Source organism: Lates calcarifer, linkage group LG5 (assembly GCF_001640805.2).
Source record: "Lates calcarifer isolate ASB-BC8 linkage group LG5, TLL_Latcal_v3, whole genome shotgun sequence".
Classification (NCBI taxonomy): Eukaryota; Metazoa; Chordata; class Actinopteri; family Centropomidae; genus Lates; species Lates calcarifer.
The window spans coordinates 16856766-16876221 of record NC_066837.1 but is presented as its reverse complement, the minus strand read 5'-3'; the positions used below and the strand labels follow the sequence as shown (position 1 = coordinate 16876221).

The 19456-nt window shown below is 41.4% G+C and overlaps 1 protein-coding gene and 1 long non-coding RNA gene across 3 annotated transcripts in view; one reads left to right on the top strand and one right to left on the bottom strand.

The window, feature by feature from the left end:
* Window positions 1-19456, top strand: part of LOC127142488 (uncharacterized) — a 293661-nt gene that overhangs the window by 99398 nt on the left and 174807 nt on the right. The gene's annotated exons all lie outside the window — the stretch shown is intronic.
* Window positions 3215-15463, bottom strand: ldlrb (low density lipoprotein receptor b). Its single transcript, XM_018665138.2, has 18 exons — window positions 15174-15463; window positions 10450-10575; window positions 9911-10033; window positions 9305-9682; window positions 8832-8954; window positions 8513-8635; window positions 8108-8230; window positions 7802-7930; window positions 7508-7679; window positions 7148-7375; window positions 6937-7055; window positions 6674-6813; window positions 6119-6260; window positions 5869-6021; window positions 5602-5769; window positions 5228-5302; window positions 4969-5129; window positions 3215-4857 (listed from the first exon to the last, which is right to left on the bottom strand). The coding sequence occupies exons 1-18, from the start codon at window positions 15256-15258 to the stop codon at window positions 4819-4821; spliced, it is 2607 nt and encodes an 868-aa protein (XP_018520654.1). The 5' UTR covers window positions 15259-15463; the 3' UTR covers window positions 3215-4818.

The following is a 19456-nucleotide window of genomic DNA, read 5'->3' as shown; positions in this document are numbered from 1 at the left end:
ACTATATTTGACACTTTGTTATTAAAGTTTTACCCACTTCCCAGTTTGTCAGCAGTTGTTCCTCTTCTAGTCAAGGTTGGTATCTACAAATATTTGGAGTTTAAACATCAACCCCCCCCCCAGTCCAATCAGTCTGAGAGTACAGGAAGAGCATTTTTCTTTAATGCAAACATCATCTTTACACCCCTCACCTTCAACTACATTTACTACGTGTTTGAGTTTCCCTCATTGCTTCATGTGATCTGGATTATACAGGAGATGAAAAATACAGACACCAGCTGCTTCCCCCTATAGTGGCCAGGGTCCAACACAAACATATGGAAAGACTACACAGTCAGACAAGAGGAAAAAAAACAGCAGCTACAACTGAATTTCACTATATCTGACCTACTGTAATGGTAGGAAGTTTCCTCTGCTATATCCCTACTGTAAAAATATGATTGTATTATCATTACTATTAGCAATAACAATTCTTAATTGACACTGTTATCATTGATGCTGTTATTATTACCCATGTGTATTGCTTTTACCCATAGTGATAGCAATACCCATAGGTATTAGTGTTTAAATAGCACAGTGTATGCAGCTCTTCCTGAATTGATGATTGGTGACACCACTGTGGCTTCTGGGCAAGTGTCACAGGCTTTATTTCAGAGAGGCAAAACTCAAGTGAACTTCAGACAATAATCAGTCCATCATGGTGCCATGAGAGAGACAGATATGAAATGTATTCTCTATTCATGTGCTAACTTCTCATGGACCCTGCTGTTGAAAGTGAAAAGATACTGTTAGGGTCAGGGAAGTTGAGCTCAGTGTGGTGTGGATCAGAGTGTAAGAGATATTAGTGAGACTTCCTGTGATACGCGCCTTGATAATCTGTGAGTGCTAGTTTTGGCATTGACACAGCACACCCAACAGAGATGCTCATGACTCTCACCACCTTTCACTGATGCATTAGAACCTTCTCAGGTTACAGTTTATTAAAATAAAAGTGCAAGTAACAGTTGCGTCCTCCAGCCTCCTGTCAGCCCCAGATGCTGTGGTTCAGTTTGTTTGGCCCTCGGGTTGTCAGGCAGAGAGCAAGCGCACTATTGTTGTTACCTTATCATCAGTTGGTGTCCTGTTTGGTAACCTGACAGGGGAATATCTATCCTCCATCCACCCTCTTCCCCTCGCGCTCCTCCTCCACTGTCAATTTTCAAGGACACGCCCCTTCGCTTACGAGTCAGTGGTGTGAGATGGAACTCCGCCCTTTGGGTACCAGCTGGCCAATGGAGGATAGAGAACATATGTAAATAGTGAGGTGAGGAGAGGATACAGATGACAGAGAGCAAAGCTGAGGACAGGTGTCATTTGTCACCTGAGCCTCAGGTGTATCTGCCTATTGCCTCATGGGTATAACATATTAGGACACAATGATACTCAGGCTAATTTGTTTTGAAGAGCTAAGTGTCAACATGATGGAAATGTACGATTTCCAGTTACAGGTATATTTGTACTGTGGATGCATTTAGCTCCATTTGTGGTTGAAATCACTGTTTTATCCTTTCATCTAAAGTAAAGTAGTTGCACAAAGTTGATGATGAGAAAGATGAGATGACAATTGGCCTTCATCAGATGTGACACTGCTGGGTGCGGAGTCCCTCTAAGCTGGAATGTGGATCCCAGTTCCTGACAGACAACATACCACAGCTTAAATAAGCTGATGGCAGTGCAACATGTCCCCGAACAGGGCCTGTTTGTGACGTCAAACACACACACACACACACACACACATACACAGACACAGGCTTGAGAATATCTTAATAACTGTGTATTGTGTAGTTTCTGTGGCTCAAGGCTCAGCAGTAATTCAGGCCTTTTTATATTTCTAAACTGGAGCTTTTCAAAACCAACTGTGCATCATGAGAGATTTGAATTAAAAATAAATATTTTAAATTGTTGTCAACGAAATACTTTGTTACCGTAAAAACTGTTTCCCCAGCAGTTATCTCTGCTGCCATCTTGTAATCTTTAAAGAATGCTTTTATTCTCTAACAGGTGAAACATCTGTAACATCATAACCTCTGACATGAAAATCCAGTTCCTCTAGACTGTCAGTCATACATGCACTCACCTACATTCATTATTTATATATTGTCTCTACATTTAAAACAAATATGCCCCCTCTTTCTGTTGGAGGCCTGTATCTTGTTGATAAATCACTTCCCAGTGCCTACTAATGCTACACTACTGCTTCCCTGGTGACCACCCCCACTGCTCTCTGATGCACTGTAGCAGACAGAACACTGCTGGGGCTTTTATTTTACAGAGAGGAACCATTATTAGACATGAATTATGGAGGAGGTTTATTAGGTTACTGAGAGGATGTTTGGTGATTGTTTGCTTTTATGGGCATGTCAAGCCAAACAGCACCGCTCTTTCACCCTCATATGAATCGTTATCCCTCCTTTTAATATGACTTCTGTTGAATTCTCCATGTTGTAGGAACACATTTTTGTCTGATGGAGAAACATGATGAAATGCTCTGCAGTCAGGGATTAAGAAAATAGTCATAGAAAGAAAATTGTTTGTGACATCTTTTCCAAACCCAAGTCACTTTCAGTCCAGAATGAAAACAAACTAACTCATGGTTTAGTATAAAAATCTTTCCCTTTTGCAGAAACAGAAGAGGCATTCTAGGTACTCCCCTATGAACTGCTTAAAAGAAATCTCTGTAGCTCTCTGTGAAAACAAAGCCAAAAGGTAAAACCAGCAGGTCGTCTTTACAATGGCAGGAACCACATTTGTTTAAATTGGCTTAGAGACAAACTCATAAAACTCCCCATCATGCGATACCAAATCTCTCTAGACAAATGAAGAGAGGAAAGACGAGAGTCCCATGGCAATTAGTTTAAGCACTCATCCACTCTGCGCACAGGTTAGTATTGTGTTGCAGACAGAGAGTAATGACAACATGGTTTCCAGGCAACATTAAAATACACAGGTTTCATACCCACTAAATTTGTCAGTGGACAGCTCTGTAAAAACGTTTAGAGCTAAAACCAGTTTGTAGCTCAAGTTCGAATATAATTTAATCATCAGTATTGAATTGAATGAGACTTAACTTGAATCTCAATTCCATACAACAAAAATGTGTACATTATGTATTATATTCTTATCTTTATATCCTTTTTAATACATTAGCAGTACAACTGACCAACATAACATGAGAGACAGGTAAATGTTTTTTTTTATTTTATTTTATTAAAAAACAGACCAACAAAACCTAAAATGAACAAAGCAATGTGCAGGCTGTTGTGCATAATAAATCTTATCTTAATTTACTGTGATGGAGAACATTGTTCTTTGTAGACTCTATTTAGTAACGGAAAGGCAGAAGCAAAATAAATTATCTGATTCAACACTGAGAAAAAAACTATGTAAGGAACAGAGAGAGTTTCTTCAGTGTTTTTCTGTAACATATCGTGCACAGTTGAAAATGATAAGCACTACGCAGCAGTGACTCATACAAGATGTCGTACAGACAAAACTGAGCAGGTGAACATAAGTTAAATAACAGATGCACAATGTAAAGGTTAAACTGGCCTAGCAGGAACAAAAACAATTCAGTGTGGTTTATATAGTATGTTCTGTATTTACAGCCAGATGACAGCAACCAAAAACCTTTCCTCATATATTTCCTTAAATAAATAAAAGAATCTCATTCATATTTACAATATTTCTTGATTAAAATTTACAAATCTAAAGAGGCAACACCAGAGTGAACTTAGAGTGTTTTACAAAATATTTACAGAAATTATTTACAAGAAATTCACCAGTACAATCATTTTTTACTTTAACTATCTTTTTTCTCTTTGCTTTAAAAAAAACAGAACATTTCCTTCATTTTGGTTGACTTCAGAGAACTCAGCAGCTTTTCCATTTACAATATAAACCATTATATATAAACCACCAGTGACTCCTCACACTCAGATTCATCGCTTGATTCATCAGATTGGTCAATAAAGATTAAAAAAAAATAAAAGAAGAGGAAAGACACTTTTAAGAAAGTCTATAATAGGTGACAGTAGACAGATGCCTCTGATATGGGAACCAACAAAATGTGCAAAGCTGTATACAGGAAAAGAGAAGGCCACAACATATCGTAATGGAGGCCATCACTGCCTGGGGTTAAAGCACTATGGCATTAACTACCCTGCCACAGAAACCGGTTTGGACAGTAGTGGGGTCAGTAAGGCATTCACTCTATGTACATCCAACAAACTTCACTTAACTACCAGAGTGTGGATGGAAGGCACACATGAGTGTTAAGACAGTAAAGGTCAGGCTTTTCAAGTTAAACACGCTGAACAAAGATTGTGATTCATGAGTATTTAGGTAATCAACGTACTGAGGCGGTGTGTTGGTGGTAAAAAAAGAATGCATCTGCACCTTCACAACTTTCACCTGGCTTCAAAAGGGTCAAGGCTCAATGATCAAGAACGTCATCTTCTGAAGCCATGCATTAGTCCTTCATTTTGAAACCATTTTGTGGTCTGACTAAATGGATTCCTGTACTTATGCTCCATTTTCTCATGCAAAAGATTCAAAGATCTTTTTTTTTCCTTCCTCTCTTTTTTTTCAGTACTTTCTTCAGTCTTGGACGGCACAGTGCTGAGGTCAGAAACATAAGCCACAAAATGAGGTCACTGGGGAAGGGAGGGTGGGGGGTCTGTTAGGCAGCAGCAGTAGAAATAAAAATGGCCTTTGTTGCTTCAAGTTCACATCAGAAAAAACATCACGTCAAATAAAGCTAGTGTCTTCTTCATCTTTGGGTCATGCAACATCCATGTCGTCCATGCACAGCATTTGCCTCTGTGGGAAAAACAGTAACACGGAATAAGCAAAGCTGCTACAATAGATCCTATAGACAACATCAGACAACATCTAATGATAGATGATGAGGTGGCATCAAAATGAAGATACCTGAGGGTAAACGTAGCCGTCAGAGCTGTTCCTGCAGATGTGTACCTCGTCCTCTGTGGTCTTCTGGTACACTGGATTGTCGAAGTGGATGGTGTTGGTGTTCTTCAGATGCCAGTGTCTCCACAGCAACACAGCTCCAAAGACCAGCAGGGCCATGGCCACTGCAGAGCGGGAAAAGAGTTGAAGGTCATTTAGACTGCATGTGCGACAGAGCGAGTGTTTGACAGAGAGCCGTGAAGAGCTGAAATGTGGAACTTACTTATTGGCAGCACAATGTAGAGAGCCATAGGGTGGGATGGAGGGGCTTCTGCAGGCAGGGCTGCCAGTTTGTTGCCTGAAAAATACAGAAGACAACAGTTTCTTTATGTTATTCTATTACAATTTCGTTATTTATATAAATTCTCAAATTATATATTATATTATATCAAATTATAGCTCAATATTTATTGCACAGACATGAGAGTAGCACTGATCTTCTCATACTCAACTCTTGGCAAGAAAGTGAATATAGTGTTGGTTTACAAAATGCTGACATGTGATTTATTATAAGTAAGAGATCACTCACAGTGGAACTTTAACTCAAAGCCTGTCATTGATCATTTCATTAGTCACAGAAAGTAATAGTTTCTATACCTTGAGCAGTGGCGGCAGGCTGCTGTGTGCTCTGTGTGGTCTGCATCGATGCTGAGGTAGATGTAAGTTTTTCAGTAGCTCTGGTGGTCATTGTAGTTGTAGTTGTAGTTGTAGTTGTAGCCGTAGTAGTAGGGACAGGCTGCCTGGTTGTAGCAGGCTTGGTGGGAGCTATGGGCGGGAGTGGGAAAGAAAAATGTAAGTGTTACTACAGTGATTCTACGTTAGTTTTCAGTTCAGTTTGTAGTGCCATGGGCAGGGGATATGTACCTGTCACACACTTCCTCATGTCGGGTCCCATGGTCATGTTGTCAGGACAGGCGCAGGTGTATTTAGGAGAGCGCTGGTTGATCAGAGGGGCAGGGAGGCACAGAAACTCACAACCTCCATTCATACGGTTACTCTCTCTGCACCAGTTTGTACCTACAACACAGGAGTGGGTACGAAAAGCATTAGAAAACATTACAAGTTTCTTCTTGTTTGTTGTGATGATTCCCCAGATCTAGTGATGTTTCTGTACCGTTGGGCTGCTTGAGGTTGTGGTACAGTACAATGTCCTCTGGCTGGACCAGGTTCTCCGCCAGCTTGGTGATGTTCTTTCCCGTCAGACGGTTGGCACTGAAAACAGCACTATTGCTCATGTCTGTCCAAAACACTTTCTCCTGTTTGGAGGGAAAATAACACAACTTGAGTAATTCTGTAATTATTTGCTGACGTTTTCTCAAACACAAATGGATTAATTATCAAGACTGATTAAGACTTAGTACCACTGATCCAAATTTATAGAGAATAAAGTGCATACACGGCATTCAAAGCTCTGGAAAACTGGATTACGTATGTTTTACTGAAACTGCGTGACAGTGTGTTGTTGCAAAAACCAGCAAAGAAACATTTCATTTTTAAGTTGAGGATGGTTCAGATTTTCCTTTGAAGTAGATCATAGTTCCCATTATGATTTTCTTAATGATTCAGATGAAAATGATTAATTCTAAGCAGCCCAGACATTTTTGTGAAAACACAACCCAAAACACCTTTAACCTTCAGTGACTGGGAATAAATTTACTTCACCACTAACCTCAAAGACAGTCAGAGAGAGAGGGTGGGAGAGGTATTCCTCACTGAAAATGAGACTGTGTCGCGTCCCTCCATTCACATCAATGCTGGAGAGTGTGTGCATCTTGGAGTCGACCCAGTACAGACGCTGGTTGACCATGTCTGTCCAGAGAGAGCATGAAAATACATAAAGATTTGACTGATTATCATGGCTGTGCATTCACCATACAGTGTGCATTGAAATTCACAGGTTTCTCTTAAATGCACTCATAAAGTTCTGTTTACCAAGGGTGATGCCATTGGGCCACATGATGTTGTCTGTCACCAAGGCGACGCGATCTGCTCCGTTCAAACCACTCTTCTCTATCTTAGCCTGATCACCCCAGTCTGTCCAGTACATAAAGCTAAAGTGGACACATAACAGTTCATTAAAAACTGGAATCACAGACTGCTGGAGTCATCTAAGTTGAGATATACATTTGAATATCTCACTTACTTATTTACTGGGTCCACTGTAATGGCTCTTGGCTTGTCCAGGTTTTCTGTGATGAGGGTCTTCCTCTTGCTGCCGTCTGTTGATGCCACGGAGATGGTCTTCAAAATGCTGTCAGTCCAGTAGATGTTGCCATGGATCCAGTCCACCGCAATACCCTCTGGGGCCTCAATCCCGCTGCCAATTACTACAGTGAGGTGAGTGGAATTACCGGCCATGTCGAGGTTGGAGCTGTTGGGAAAGAGACGAGGGTTGAGAGATTTGCTAGAGTTACAGATATAGGATATCTGGTGCATAACAAGCCCAGGGGTAAGAGCTTACTTAAATGAGATGTTCATGTTTTAGTTTCAGTGTCTTTCTAACCTGTAGATTTTCTTCTGAGACAGGTCAGACCAGAAAATGATCTTGTTTGGCATGTCTATGTCCAGGGCCACTACGTTTTTCAGCTGTTGGATCTGAGCAACGTACTCGTAGCGGTCCACCGTCATCTTCCTCACCTCGTGTCTGTTGGTGAAGTATAGGGTGGGTACAATGCCTGGAGGACACAGAATAGAAGAGCTTTCAGACAGGACTACAAATCTGAAGAGGTCATGCCATCTGTAAATTTCCTTTTAGGACTTAGTATTGTGTAGGAACAGGCCTTCTTTCAAACATTACCTGATTGAGCCTTGCATGTCTTGGTCGCAGGATCGATCTGGTAGCCATTCCTGCACTCACACTTGTAGGTGCCGGGCAGGTTGATGCAGATCTGACTGCAAGTGTCTGGTTCAACACATTCGTCAATGTCTGCAGGTAGAGGAGCACAAAGTTGAGAGGAAAAGTCAGAGTCACAGTAGCAGTTGGCAAAGTGGGATCTTTTATTACAAAGACAAGTCTCTAATACTCTGTTTCTTAAAATATATGTCCATGACTCAAAGCAGAGTCACTGCCTACTTCTTAAATAGACTAAATCCCTCCTCTCACCTTTGCAGGTTTTCTTGTCCGTCTGCAGGCTGTATCCAGCAGGGCAGGAACAGTTGTAGCCAACCTTCAGATCATTGCACTGATGGGAGCAGCCGCCATTTCCGGTCAAACACTCGTTGGTCCCTGTGGAGACGCAGATACACGGAGCTTTCAAATGGTAGTCATGGCAACCATTTTCCTAATGGAAGCTCAAACTGATGATGAACACACTCATTCAAACCACAAACTATCTAGGCCAGTAGGCCTGCTTGGCTAGCTGCTCCAATCATATTTTCCAGGCTGTGATGTGGTTCTACTCTGAGCAGCAGTGGACACCGAACGTATACGTATACCCAAACTCTAATACACTTCCTAGTCTGATGATTTTTGGCTACTGGGTGGATGGTTAAATAAGACTTCACTTACCACACTCATTGGAAGGTTCATCTGACCCATCCCTGCAGTCTTTGCTTTTGTCACACACCCTCTCCATGCTGATACACTCCCCACTGCCACATTTGAACTTGGTTGGGCCTTCGCATACATTTTCTGTGGAGGAGAACAGGGGAGTATGAATTTAACTGTAATCTAATGAGATGGAACTGCTGTTCAAAGACCTTAAGACTTGTCTATGGGCCTTGAGAAAGAAAATATTAGCTTCAGTATACAAGTGTGTGTATGTGTGTGTGTGTGTGTGTGTGTGTGTGTGTGTGTGTGTGTGTTTAAAAATAGGCTAGAGAGTCACCTATGTGGCAGCCAATCTCATCACTGGAGTCCCTACAGTCAGCCACTTTGTCACACTGGTGGCTGCCATGGATACAGGTGCCGTCATTACACTGGAACTCATCTGGACGACAAGTAGGACGACCTACAAAAAGAAGACAAATGGGTGAAAAAGAGACAGAGAGGGAGTGAGAGATGACAGAGAGTAATGGAAAGAAGAACAGAATGACATAGAATGAGAAGAAAATCATTGCTGATGTGATTTATTGTGGATCTTGTGTCACTATTGATGATACTGACAGTGTGCAGGTGGCCTTCGAAGAGAAGATAATATAATGTATGCTCAAGCATGAATAGGCTACGTCTGTTAGGCTCAGTTTTCTATAAAAAGAACTCTGAATATGATTCATCAGAGGGAAACAGGTTTGCAGAAGAGAAGATGGAGGGAATGAGAAAGAACTACGAATATATAAAGCTCCAAGAAAGCCAACTCACTGCAGTTGAACTCGTCTGATCTATCACGGCATTCAAAGCCTCCGTCACACCTCCAGCTGGCATGAATACACTCCCCACTGGCACACTGAAACTCGTTGGCTTCGCAGCGCTTCATCGTCTTGTCCGGCTTCTGTTCTGCGCAGTTCTGCGGCCACTCGTCAGACCCGTCGGCGCAGTCCTCGTCTCCGTCGCAGCGCCACAGGGCCGGCACGCACACCGAGTTGTTGCACTGGAAGGACGCAGAGCTGCAGGTGCGTTTGGGGCAGGAGGCCTCATCCGAGCCGTCTGAGCAGTCGTTGTCTTCATCGCAGACAAAGGACCTGGATATACACTGGCCATTGGCACAACGAAATTCTCCAGTTTTGCACTGTTTGGCCGCTGTGGTGGGGCAAGAGTAGGAGACAAGAGGAGATCATGTGACTTACTGTTTACTTTTTTTCTTTTTCTTTTTCTAAATACCAGATTTACATATATTAACAGGACATCAGGTAAAACACTGCCACAGGTAAAATGAGGCAGTTACATCTTCTTGTAACCTTGTATGTCTTCTAATTATCATTAATTGTTGCTGATAAGGTGAATGAATCATTCTGGCGTAAAACATACTGCAGTTTCTCTCATCAGCCCCGTTGCTGCAGTCAGCTTTGCCATCACAATGCCAGCTTCCTGGAATACACTGATTCAAGGGAAGGCCACAGTTGAACTCTGACTCCAGACAGGTCTTGGTTGCTGAGAACAGAAACAGGAAACATGACTCAAGTTCTTTCATGTTTTAACAGAGAGAGATAAAACTTGTGACTACAATGTCAAACTGAATAATCATTTACCTCCGGAAGCTACTGTTCTACAGTAGCTTTATTAATGTGTTTCTGATTCACTGTTGTAATTGCTGCTGATGATTAACCTTATTTTAGTTAGAACATTAGAATTGTTATTATTATATATATGCTTTTCTTTGTCATATATCGTAATAGAATAAATATCTTTTTTTTGAGCTGTTGATTGGATAAAACAAGAAATATGGCGATGTTAAAGGGGGTGTTTTTTTCTATTTTTTGACATTTTGTATAAAATATATGTTACATTTTTATTTTTATTTACAAATAGGATCACAGTCATAGGTCCTCAGTGATATGATAACATACCACAGGTTGCAGGCAGTTCATCAGATCCATCGCCACAGTCGTCGGTTCCATCACAGATCCATCTGCGGGTGATACACCTCCCACTTCCACACCTAAACTGAGTGGAGCTGCATGTGAATGCTGCGTCTGTGAATGATTAAAAAGCATAGAGTTCATTCACTGTGACACCAGAACAAACTAACACCTTCATTTACATTCAACATCACAAACACTGACTTTATCAGCATTTACTGCTGAATTTACATGTCTCTGCCTGTGAGCACCCTATAGTAACGTGAGCTTGTGTCAACACACACACACACAAAAAAAACCAAAAACAAATATCCTATGAGGTTAATATTTCACTGGAAATTACACAAAGGACAAAAAAAATCGGAGGCCACTGAAATTCAGATAAGTGACAGTGTGAAAACCACACCTTTTACTCTTTGCTTAACTCAGAGGAATTACCAAATGAAGATAACAACACTGTGTGGTTCCCTTACTCGTGTTGGAACAAGATATGAAGTAACAGGACATTAATGTAAAGTATTTGGACAGAGGAGGCCCTCCCTTTGCGGGAACAAGAAATTATTGCCCTGAATTTCTTTATTTCCTCCAGTGACACACACATACCCACAACCACAAATCAACAAAACTTCAATTCATTTCACATTACTTTCAGACAGCTACGTCCATATTTTAAGAAAGTAAAGGTATAATAAGATATAAATAAAAGAGAGATTGAAAAATAAAAGATAACTTAAAGAATATTTTTTAAACAGATATATAAAAATGTCTATTTCATCTAATGATGCAGCTTCAGAAAACTCGACTTGGCCAAGGTTCAATAAATGTTTATTTTGTTTATTATCTCCTTTATCATGTTTTATTATGTGCTTTCAATTTTTATCTTACTTGTTATGTATACTCAGGGTTGGCAACTATTAATGATACTGGAATGAAAAGCTTAAGCTTAAAGTTTAACCAAACCACACACCTCTGTTACTCACTGGTGTGACACATTTAAGTTATGGAACAAGACTGGCACACCTCTATTTGTCATGCAGGTGACAACAGCTTCACTACTTAGTCTGAGTTTGAAGTTGCGCAACCTTAAATTGACCTTTGGTTTATTTTGGGCTCTAAGGTCTTGCCCTCAAGACAATCACACTTCAACGAACCCAAGGACATCGACATCAAGGAGCGAGTGAAACTAACACAGCAACATCATGTCATCCTGCCAGTCACCTGCCAGTAACTCCTGTGACCTGAAGGCCAGGGACATGTCAGACTATCACTTTAAGACAATAGTATGGGAGGAGTTGAACAATCACACCACCAGTTGCTGATTGGTCACAGAGTGGCATTCCTCATTACAGCATCACCACAGTGACCGGCACACAGAGGCGGAGACTCTAAACACAAGGAAGTCTGTCAGCTTCAGTGTGTCAATAAGCTGTGACAGTCAAAAAAGGGACAATGCAGGTCTGACTGATTACAACAAAGTGATGATGTATCAGGTGATTGTACAATAAGGAGAGGATGCTTTCTCAATACTGGGCTTGCTTCTATGAGTTACCTCCCTCTCTCTTTGAAAATGTGAAAGCAAAAAAAGAGAAGTGAGAATTTCTCATCTTTTCATGTCTTTTCAAAAAGAGCTAGTCAGCACTGGGTTTCACTGTTTAGGGTGTGTGTAAAACCTTTGCTGATCTTGAAAAGCTCTTCCTGCATAAACCCCTACACCCATGCTTACAGGGAAAACCACGAACACACATGGCGGGGAGGCCAGGCGTGCAGCCAGCAGGGTTTCCAGGAATAGAGTTTCCAAAGCACGGTCCAGCTGTTCCTGAAGATATGCTATACGAGTTAACAACGAAATTTAAAAGACTTTCCCTGCAACTCACTCACTTACTCATTCTACCTTCTTAAGAATCCATCCGTCCATTTATTACACTCGACGGAGGAGGATGGAAAAGTAGGTCAAATGTTGGCACTTCCTGACCCTCAAACTCCCGACCCCGTCTCTGAGGGTTGAAACTATAAACTATACTGGGCCAATGTTTTCATTTTCCACTGCTAATCTTCCCCGCTGCTTCCACATATGTGTCACAAGGCTCCCAAGAATACAGTTCCTATGAATTCTTTACAGTCTTTTCTGTGAAGAAAAGTGTAGTTTAGGTTGGCTGTTGAGGGAGAGTTATTTGCTATTTGCTCTAGTTATCTTTCTTTTCAAGTATGGTAACGTCCCAAATATCTAGATCTACTTAATTTTCATTGGAAACGAGCATAAATAAATACGTTACTTAGTAACCCATTTAGCAAAACACATTTTTGGTTTGTACAGATATTTTGGAGGTTGAATACGGTCACCTGATCCACAATCATATGTATTCAATTAAAGAAAATCCTATTTGAAACTGATAATTTAAACCTGCAGATGGACCACAAACGGCAGGTAATCAGACCTTTCTGAACACTGTCTCTTTGCGTTTCTGCAGAAAACCTGCATCTTTCAGATGCTATTTATCCCCACAGCTGACAGTCAGGAAACTGCAAAGCCATATCACAACCATGTAAGGCCATTCGAGCTCTAGCTCAACCACACATCGCACTCCTAAGATTCAGTTCAAAATGTATGAAAAGTGAAACCTGTTTGACAGCAGAAAATGGACAAATGAATGATATTCACAAGAAGTTAGACGAGTCGTCATCACAACGCTGCATGACAACAATCGTCCTTTGTGGCCAACATGTGACCTTGTTCACTAACAATGCATTCCTGTCTTTTTTATGGCACATGCATGCAATACGCACACCCCACTTCACTTCGGGAGGTGTGTTTATTGACTCAAACATAAACCCAGCAGTTAATAAATAACTAGGATGCATGTGCATCACAAGGACCAACAGCACTGACTTCTTCTTTGGATCTGGGTTTGTTCTGCTTCAGTAATCACCACATAACAAATTAATACTGTAGTACAGTAATGTTGCCAAATTAAGTTTGATTCCCACACGCCAAGAGCCTATTTAACAATCTTCGTAAAGCCTTTGGGCCTAGACAGTTAGTGCAAGACTTCAAATGTCAGACTTGATAATGAGGTTTCCATCTGCAGACGAATCAAACTGCTGCACATTTCCTGTGTGGCTTTCAGTTGATGCCATTATCTTTCCCCCACAGGTCTATGTTGACTGCCTACAGTAAAGGGACTATGATGAATTCAGTGATGGATACAAATATGTGAGTGATGCTGCAGAGGTATTTCCAAATGACTGACAGGTGAAACTCCACAGTGTTTGTCTTGTGAGTCATCACAGTCTAAACGTTCAGTTTCCAATGCAGGAAAAAAAGCACAGGGCTGTTGTTTTTTTACTCCTCTTTACGACAGTGCATGGCTATGCCTCATTTCAGGAGTATGCTAAACACAAAGTGAATACCTTAAACAAACCAGAGCCAGACCTTCAAACAAAGAGAGAGAAAAAGCACACGTAAATATTTCCTCTCTAACACACACACACACACACACAAGGTAGGCCTGATGACTGGAAGTGAGCGCCATGAACTGGGAAGAAATAAACTCAAGTTTTAATCGGAAAAGCTCCTAGAGGAGAGTTGAGATTACATGGGGATTACTGGGGCAGTTGGCAGAATGGGGCTGCAGCTGGGTTAATTCTCAGCACATTGTTTGCCTTAAGGGGCATTAGGTTCACTCCTTCCCCAGTTGTGTTTTTATGTCTGAAAATGAATGGCTAATTTGTGGGCACAGCACTTTGGCTCTGCCTGTTTTATATGGTTTTCTGTCTCTTTTATCTCTCTCTTCCCCAACCTTTCATCTTCCTTTCTTCTTGTGTATTATATCAGATGTGTGGTATCTTTTAAGGGGGGGGTTGGGACCTTTGGATGTGCAATAGCACACACAATATGTTCATAATTCATCTTGCCCATATAAGTAAAATCCTTGGGAGCTATTTCCTCTTGCATGACGTGATGGGCTACTGCATTTGTGGTATTAGGGCTACTGTCCAGTGGATAAGTTGACAAGGGGGAGGGGGTAATCACACACACACACACACACACAAACACGCGCGCGCGTTTTATATGTGGATAAGCTTGTGCAACTACACAAGAAATGCTGGTTTTCCTGCCTCCCACTGACTCCGGCAGCATGCTACAGGGAGGATGCAAAAACGCTGGTGTTGTAGCCGCACCCTTTCCCGTTGACAACCGCCCTGTTTCAGCGAGTATTTCTCCCGTCTGAAACTTGAAACCCGCCGGCGACACGGCGAACGCGATTGGCTGTTCGGTTGCACTTTAGAACGAAACGAACCAATCAAAGCGCGGTGCGTGAATTCCATTCATATATGGGCGCAATTGTAAACTACACAGTGTTGTTATCACAGATAATATTTGATTATCAGTTATATCAGCTGAAGTTGTAGTTACCACAGGTCTTGAACTTAGAGGAGAGTTTAAAATAAAGTTCAGCGTGAACCAATTCTCAAAGCAACTCTCCAGGATCACACATCATACTCGGCGCAGCAGCCTCATGGAAACATTTAAATTGGTAACATACGAAGAGCAAAACAAATGAATGCAAAAACAAACTATGAATTTTCATGACACACAGGAAAAGCTTGATGTGCTTATGTAGAGCTTCACCCTCGCAGCCTTCAAAATACTAGAGCATCTCTGTATGTGTGTGTGCTACGAAAGGAACTTGCCAGGAAATCATATTTCTTACCTGCTTGAGACAAACAATGAATCAGCATCAGCAAACACCAACATGCGGACAGCCCGGCTCCGAGTCTCCTCCACATCCCAAACATGTCCCGCTCCTCCTTATTTGTCAGCTAAAGTAAAAGCCGGTCAGGTATGAGCGCAGGTGTGGTGGAGAGGGCGAGGGTCTGCGCCTGAAGAAAAAAGGATGGATCTGGTTCAGACGGACAGGGCAGGCAGCAGAGTCACGCCGCGGCTGTGCGTAAAAGGCAAGTTACCGGTCAAATGTTACGGGGTCCGAGTCACATCTGACCATTTTCTACAAGAGGCTGACAGGAGGGCGGTGCTACAGCAGTGGTGTGATGTTCGAAATTGGACGTGAGCACCGCCGTGGGAGGAGCCACAATGTTGCTGTATCACAGAGGATCGTGTGTGTGTGTGTGTGTGTGTGTGTGTGTGTTTGTGCGCGTTGTCGTCGTCGTCCTTCCTTCACCCCTCATCATCCACCCCCACCCGGTCTGTTTTCCTGTGCGTGGGTGTATATGAGTATATGAGTGTGTGTGTGTGTGTGTGTGTGTGTGTGTGTGTGTGTGTGTGTGTTAAAGAGAGAGAATGAATGAAAGGAAGAGGGAAAACGGATGGACAGAATTAACAAAGGCAGCCCACATCCAACAAGACATTTACAGATGATATGGCAGTCTCTGTGAAAAGAGGCAGTTTCACAGAGGAAAACAAAATGTCATAAATTATAGTCACACCATCATTACTGTGATGATTTTACTCTTAGAAAAGGCAGACGAAAGAAGCCGTGTGTGAACATGTGAGACCACATGCTCAGGGTTTGTGAGTAAAGCGTGAAACAAACTGTGGCTTTGTTTCCCAGAGATGAGCTGGAGGACAGATCTGAACCCCAACTGCTGCTAGACACACACACACACACACACACACACACACACACACAAACTCTTCTCATATCACTTCTCATTTCTCTTTTTTTTTAACCTCTGGGGTGGAGTGCTGGGTCACTTGTGTTTTGGTTTCTTGAAACCGTGTACTCACATTTACACTGGGAACTGTGCGCACAGCATGGAAGTTCTAGATGGTGGTACGACTTTACTTTCAGTCCTGCTGTTTATTCAATTATATTTTTGAGAGATATTAATGTACAGGGTCACTCTTTCATTGAAAATAGGTAAATAGGTAACTCTTTTGGCTGAATTGCCCTTAAGAGGTCTGGATAGTGAAAAGTCAGACACACTGTATGTTGCTTTAGCTTGATATATAGTGTTAAATCAGACCTGCACAAATGTAAAACAGAAGGTTTATCTGTATCAACAGTCTCTGCATTCAGTTTCTATTCTGTTCAAAACAAACAGAGCATTTGCAAAACAAATTATTGCCATTATTAGTAATGTGAAATGATTCTGGGAAATGTGATAAGCTTTGGCTGTAATTTTAGTAGAACTGCAGTTTACAGGAACTACTTGGAGGCAGATGCTTTTAAGTCCAATATTATTCATACTTTCCCTCTAAGTGATGTTCACTGGGGGGGAAGTCCCTCACATCACTGTCTACTTATCCCACTCTTTATACTTACTCATGTAATTTTCCCCCACATCTTTCTGTTCAAACTCACTTTCAGAGATCAATTTCTATCATGATGAAAAATACTGGGATGTTATGACTTCACTGTGAGTTAGTGGTATAGAAGACATGGCTATGGTAAGATTTACTGTATGTTTCCATGATGGGAGTCCTGTGTTTGTGTGTGTGTGTGTGTGCGCACAGAGGGGGGAGGACCTCAGCCAACTCCTGGTGGAGGCAGGGATTGAGCTGTGGGAGGTATTCCTGGAATGTTGAAATAGCGGCTGGATTACATATTCTGCTACACCCACCATCACTACACACACACACTCACACACACACATACACTGTTAACACACCCACAGAGAGGTGCACTGAAAGTGCTGTGTGCACGTGCGCACTACATTTCTATTTAAGAAGAAGACAGTGACAAGGCCCCCTCCCTTTATTTACAGAGCATTCCAGATCAAATACACAAAACCTGTTTACCTGCTACATTTGACATTATTAGACTTCTGAACGACTACTATGACTATTAAAGGAGAAAAATCCCCTCAAACTGAAAGGACAATGTTGTTTTGGCAACAGCCATTTGACGTGTAAGAAAAGCACAGGTGTGTCAATAATAACATTAAAAAAGCTCTGCTCTATTCAAGTGCAGTCAGGTAAGTTATGATGGTGTGACAGTAAGCCAACACGTACAACACCAGGACCCTGAGACTGAAGCAGCTAAATGGAATTCAGACATCATTTACTTTATTATTTACACCTGTACTTTTCCTACAGTTACATTTTTTGCCAGTCTGAAGATACATGAATGTCATCTGACATTGGCAGAATGCTTTCTCCACATTGAGAGATGAGTTAAATTCTTTGATTGTGATTTGAAAAGTGCAACATAAATGCGAAACATGCACGGATGCAAATAAACAATTTTTGTTTTGCTTGTTTGCCAAACATATATATTATTCTTTGACATGTGCAAACTACAGCATGTTGTAAACCTTATCATTTTGTCCTACTAAACCAGTAGCCCTCTGAATTCCAGTTAACATATTCCAACATACCTGATGGCTCCTATCTACACAATCACTATGTGTGCACACTGTGTTCACGGTGTCCTCATTGATTGGTAGCCCGATAATTAGACTGAGGTGCCATTTTGTCATCAATCATAATTACTTTTATTTGAATTATTGAAAAAAAAAAAAAGATATATGGGTGGAGATTCAGAGGACTAGCATTAGCTTATTCCATTAGTTCCTCCTGATTAGATTTTGTCAAATACTCCTCACTGAGAGCAGCCCAGCAGAGTCAGCAGTTCACAAAACATGAAACATATTAATATCTAATACTGACTGTGTTCACAGTATGTGTGTGTATGTTTTCTGGCCTTCACTATATGTGCTAAGCCATGTGAGAGGCATGTCCAGTGTCTCAGGGCCAACAGATTTGATAAGCCTACGTACACACACACACACACACACACACACACACACACACAATGAATGAACTCAAGAAAAAAAAAATAGTTTTCACAGCTCAAGGTCTTACAGTCATTCAGGCCTTTTGAAAACTTTAAACTGTTATTTTTCAAACTCTGGGCTGCAACCTAACTGTGCATTACAGGAGATTCTGAATTAAAGAAATATCAAAGGTTGTTGTCTGATGAACACTACTATATATTTCAGTAAAAATGTCTCCCTGCAGTTGGCTCTTCTGCCTACAGACACAGAATAAGTGTAAGTTGAAAGAAAGATCCTCTCTTCATTTTTAAAACCCTACTCTGTAGATTTATTACTGAAATGCAGAAGTACAAAGGTCATTATGAACTTAGTAAAGGGAACTCTGTTCATGGACTTGTTTGAAGAACAACAGAGAATTTACATTCAGTTTGAGTCAAGCTTCAAGAGAAAAATCAGGGGCCCAAAAAAGCTTGAAAAAGATCCCACAAACCCACACTGACAAATGCACCAAAGAGAACTGTCATTCATCTTATCAGCATGGCTCAAGGTCTTATATGTGCATATGTGACATGTTTATGCTGTGGTGGATGTAGTTTTGCCTATGGGCCTGCTGCCATTGAAGTGTAGTTTTGGGGAGTTCAGGAGCCCAGCCCCCTCCCCACACCTCCCGGCAGATGTCAACAGCTGGTTTTGATTTGCTGAAGCAGTCTTGGGGGTTCCTAGAAATCAGGAAACCAAGTCCATCCCCCTCCCCAATCTTACTCTATAAGGAGCAAACACTTCAACCTCAAACACAGGCCTCACTGTCGAGGTTCTGTTTAAAACCACACACACACACACTCATACATCTCAGCTTGTCCCAAGTTTCCACCTCCAAACGGACACTGTACATTCAACATATATCTCTCTGTGCCCACCAACCCCACTTACAGGATAAACATGAATATGTGGGGTATACCAGGATTGTTTACATCATCTGGATAAATAGCCTGCTTGTAGTCATTTATTTGCATGACCCTACCAAGAAGTGAGTCCAGGGGGATTATAATCCTGATTTATGTTGATGTTGACTTCATATTTTATGTTGTGTTGGAGGGATTGACCAAGAGGAGAAATAAGGTCAAGTTGGGCTAAAGTACGAGCAACTCGACACTCAGGTAGATGTACGATCATCATTGGGATGTAATTTTCTGTTTATAACAGCTTTTGAAAAAACAGTCAAAAACAGTTTTACTACTGAATATTCTTGAAGTTTAAA

What these genes read in the sequence shown, in the direction of transcription:
- ldlrb (XM_018665138.2), bottom strand. Translation starts at nt 15,258, where the DNA reads ATGTTTGGGATGTGGAGGAGACTCGGAGCCGGGCTGTCCGCATGTTGG. An exon ending in GCCCAATGGCATCACCCTTG is followed by an intron (nt 6,814 to 6,936) that starts GTAAACAGAACT and finishes CTCTCTGGACAG; the next exon opens with ACATGGTCAACCAGCGTCTG. An exon ending in TCTCTCTGACTGTCTTTGAG is followed by an intron (nt 6,261 to 6,673) that starts GTTAGTGGTGAA and finishes CCCTCCAAACAG; the next exon opens with GAGAAAGTGTTTTGGACAGA.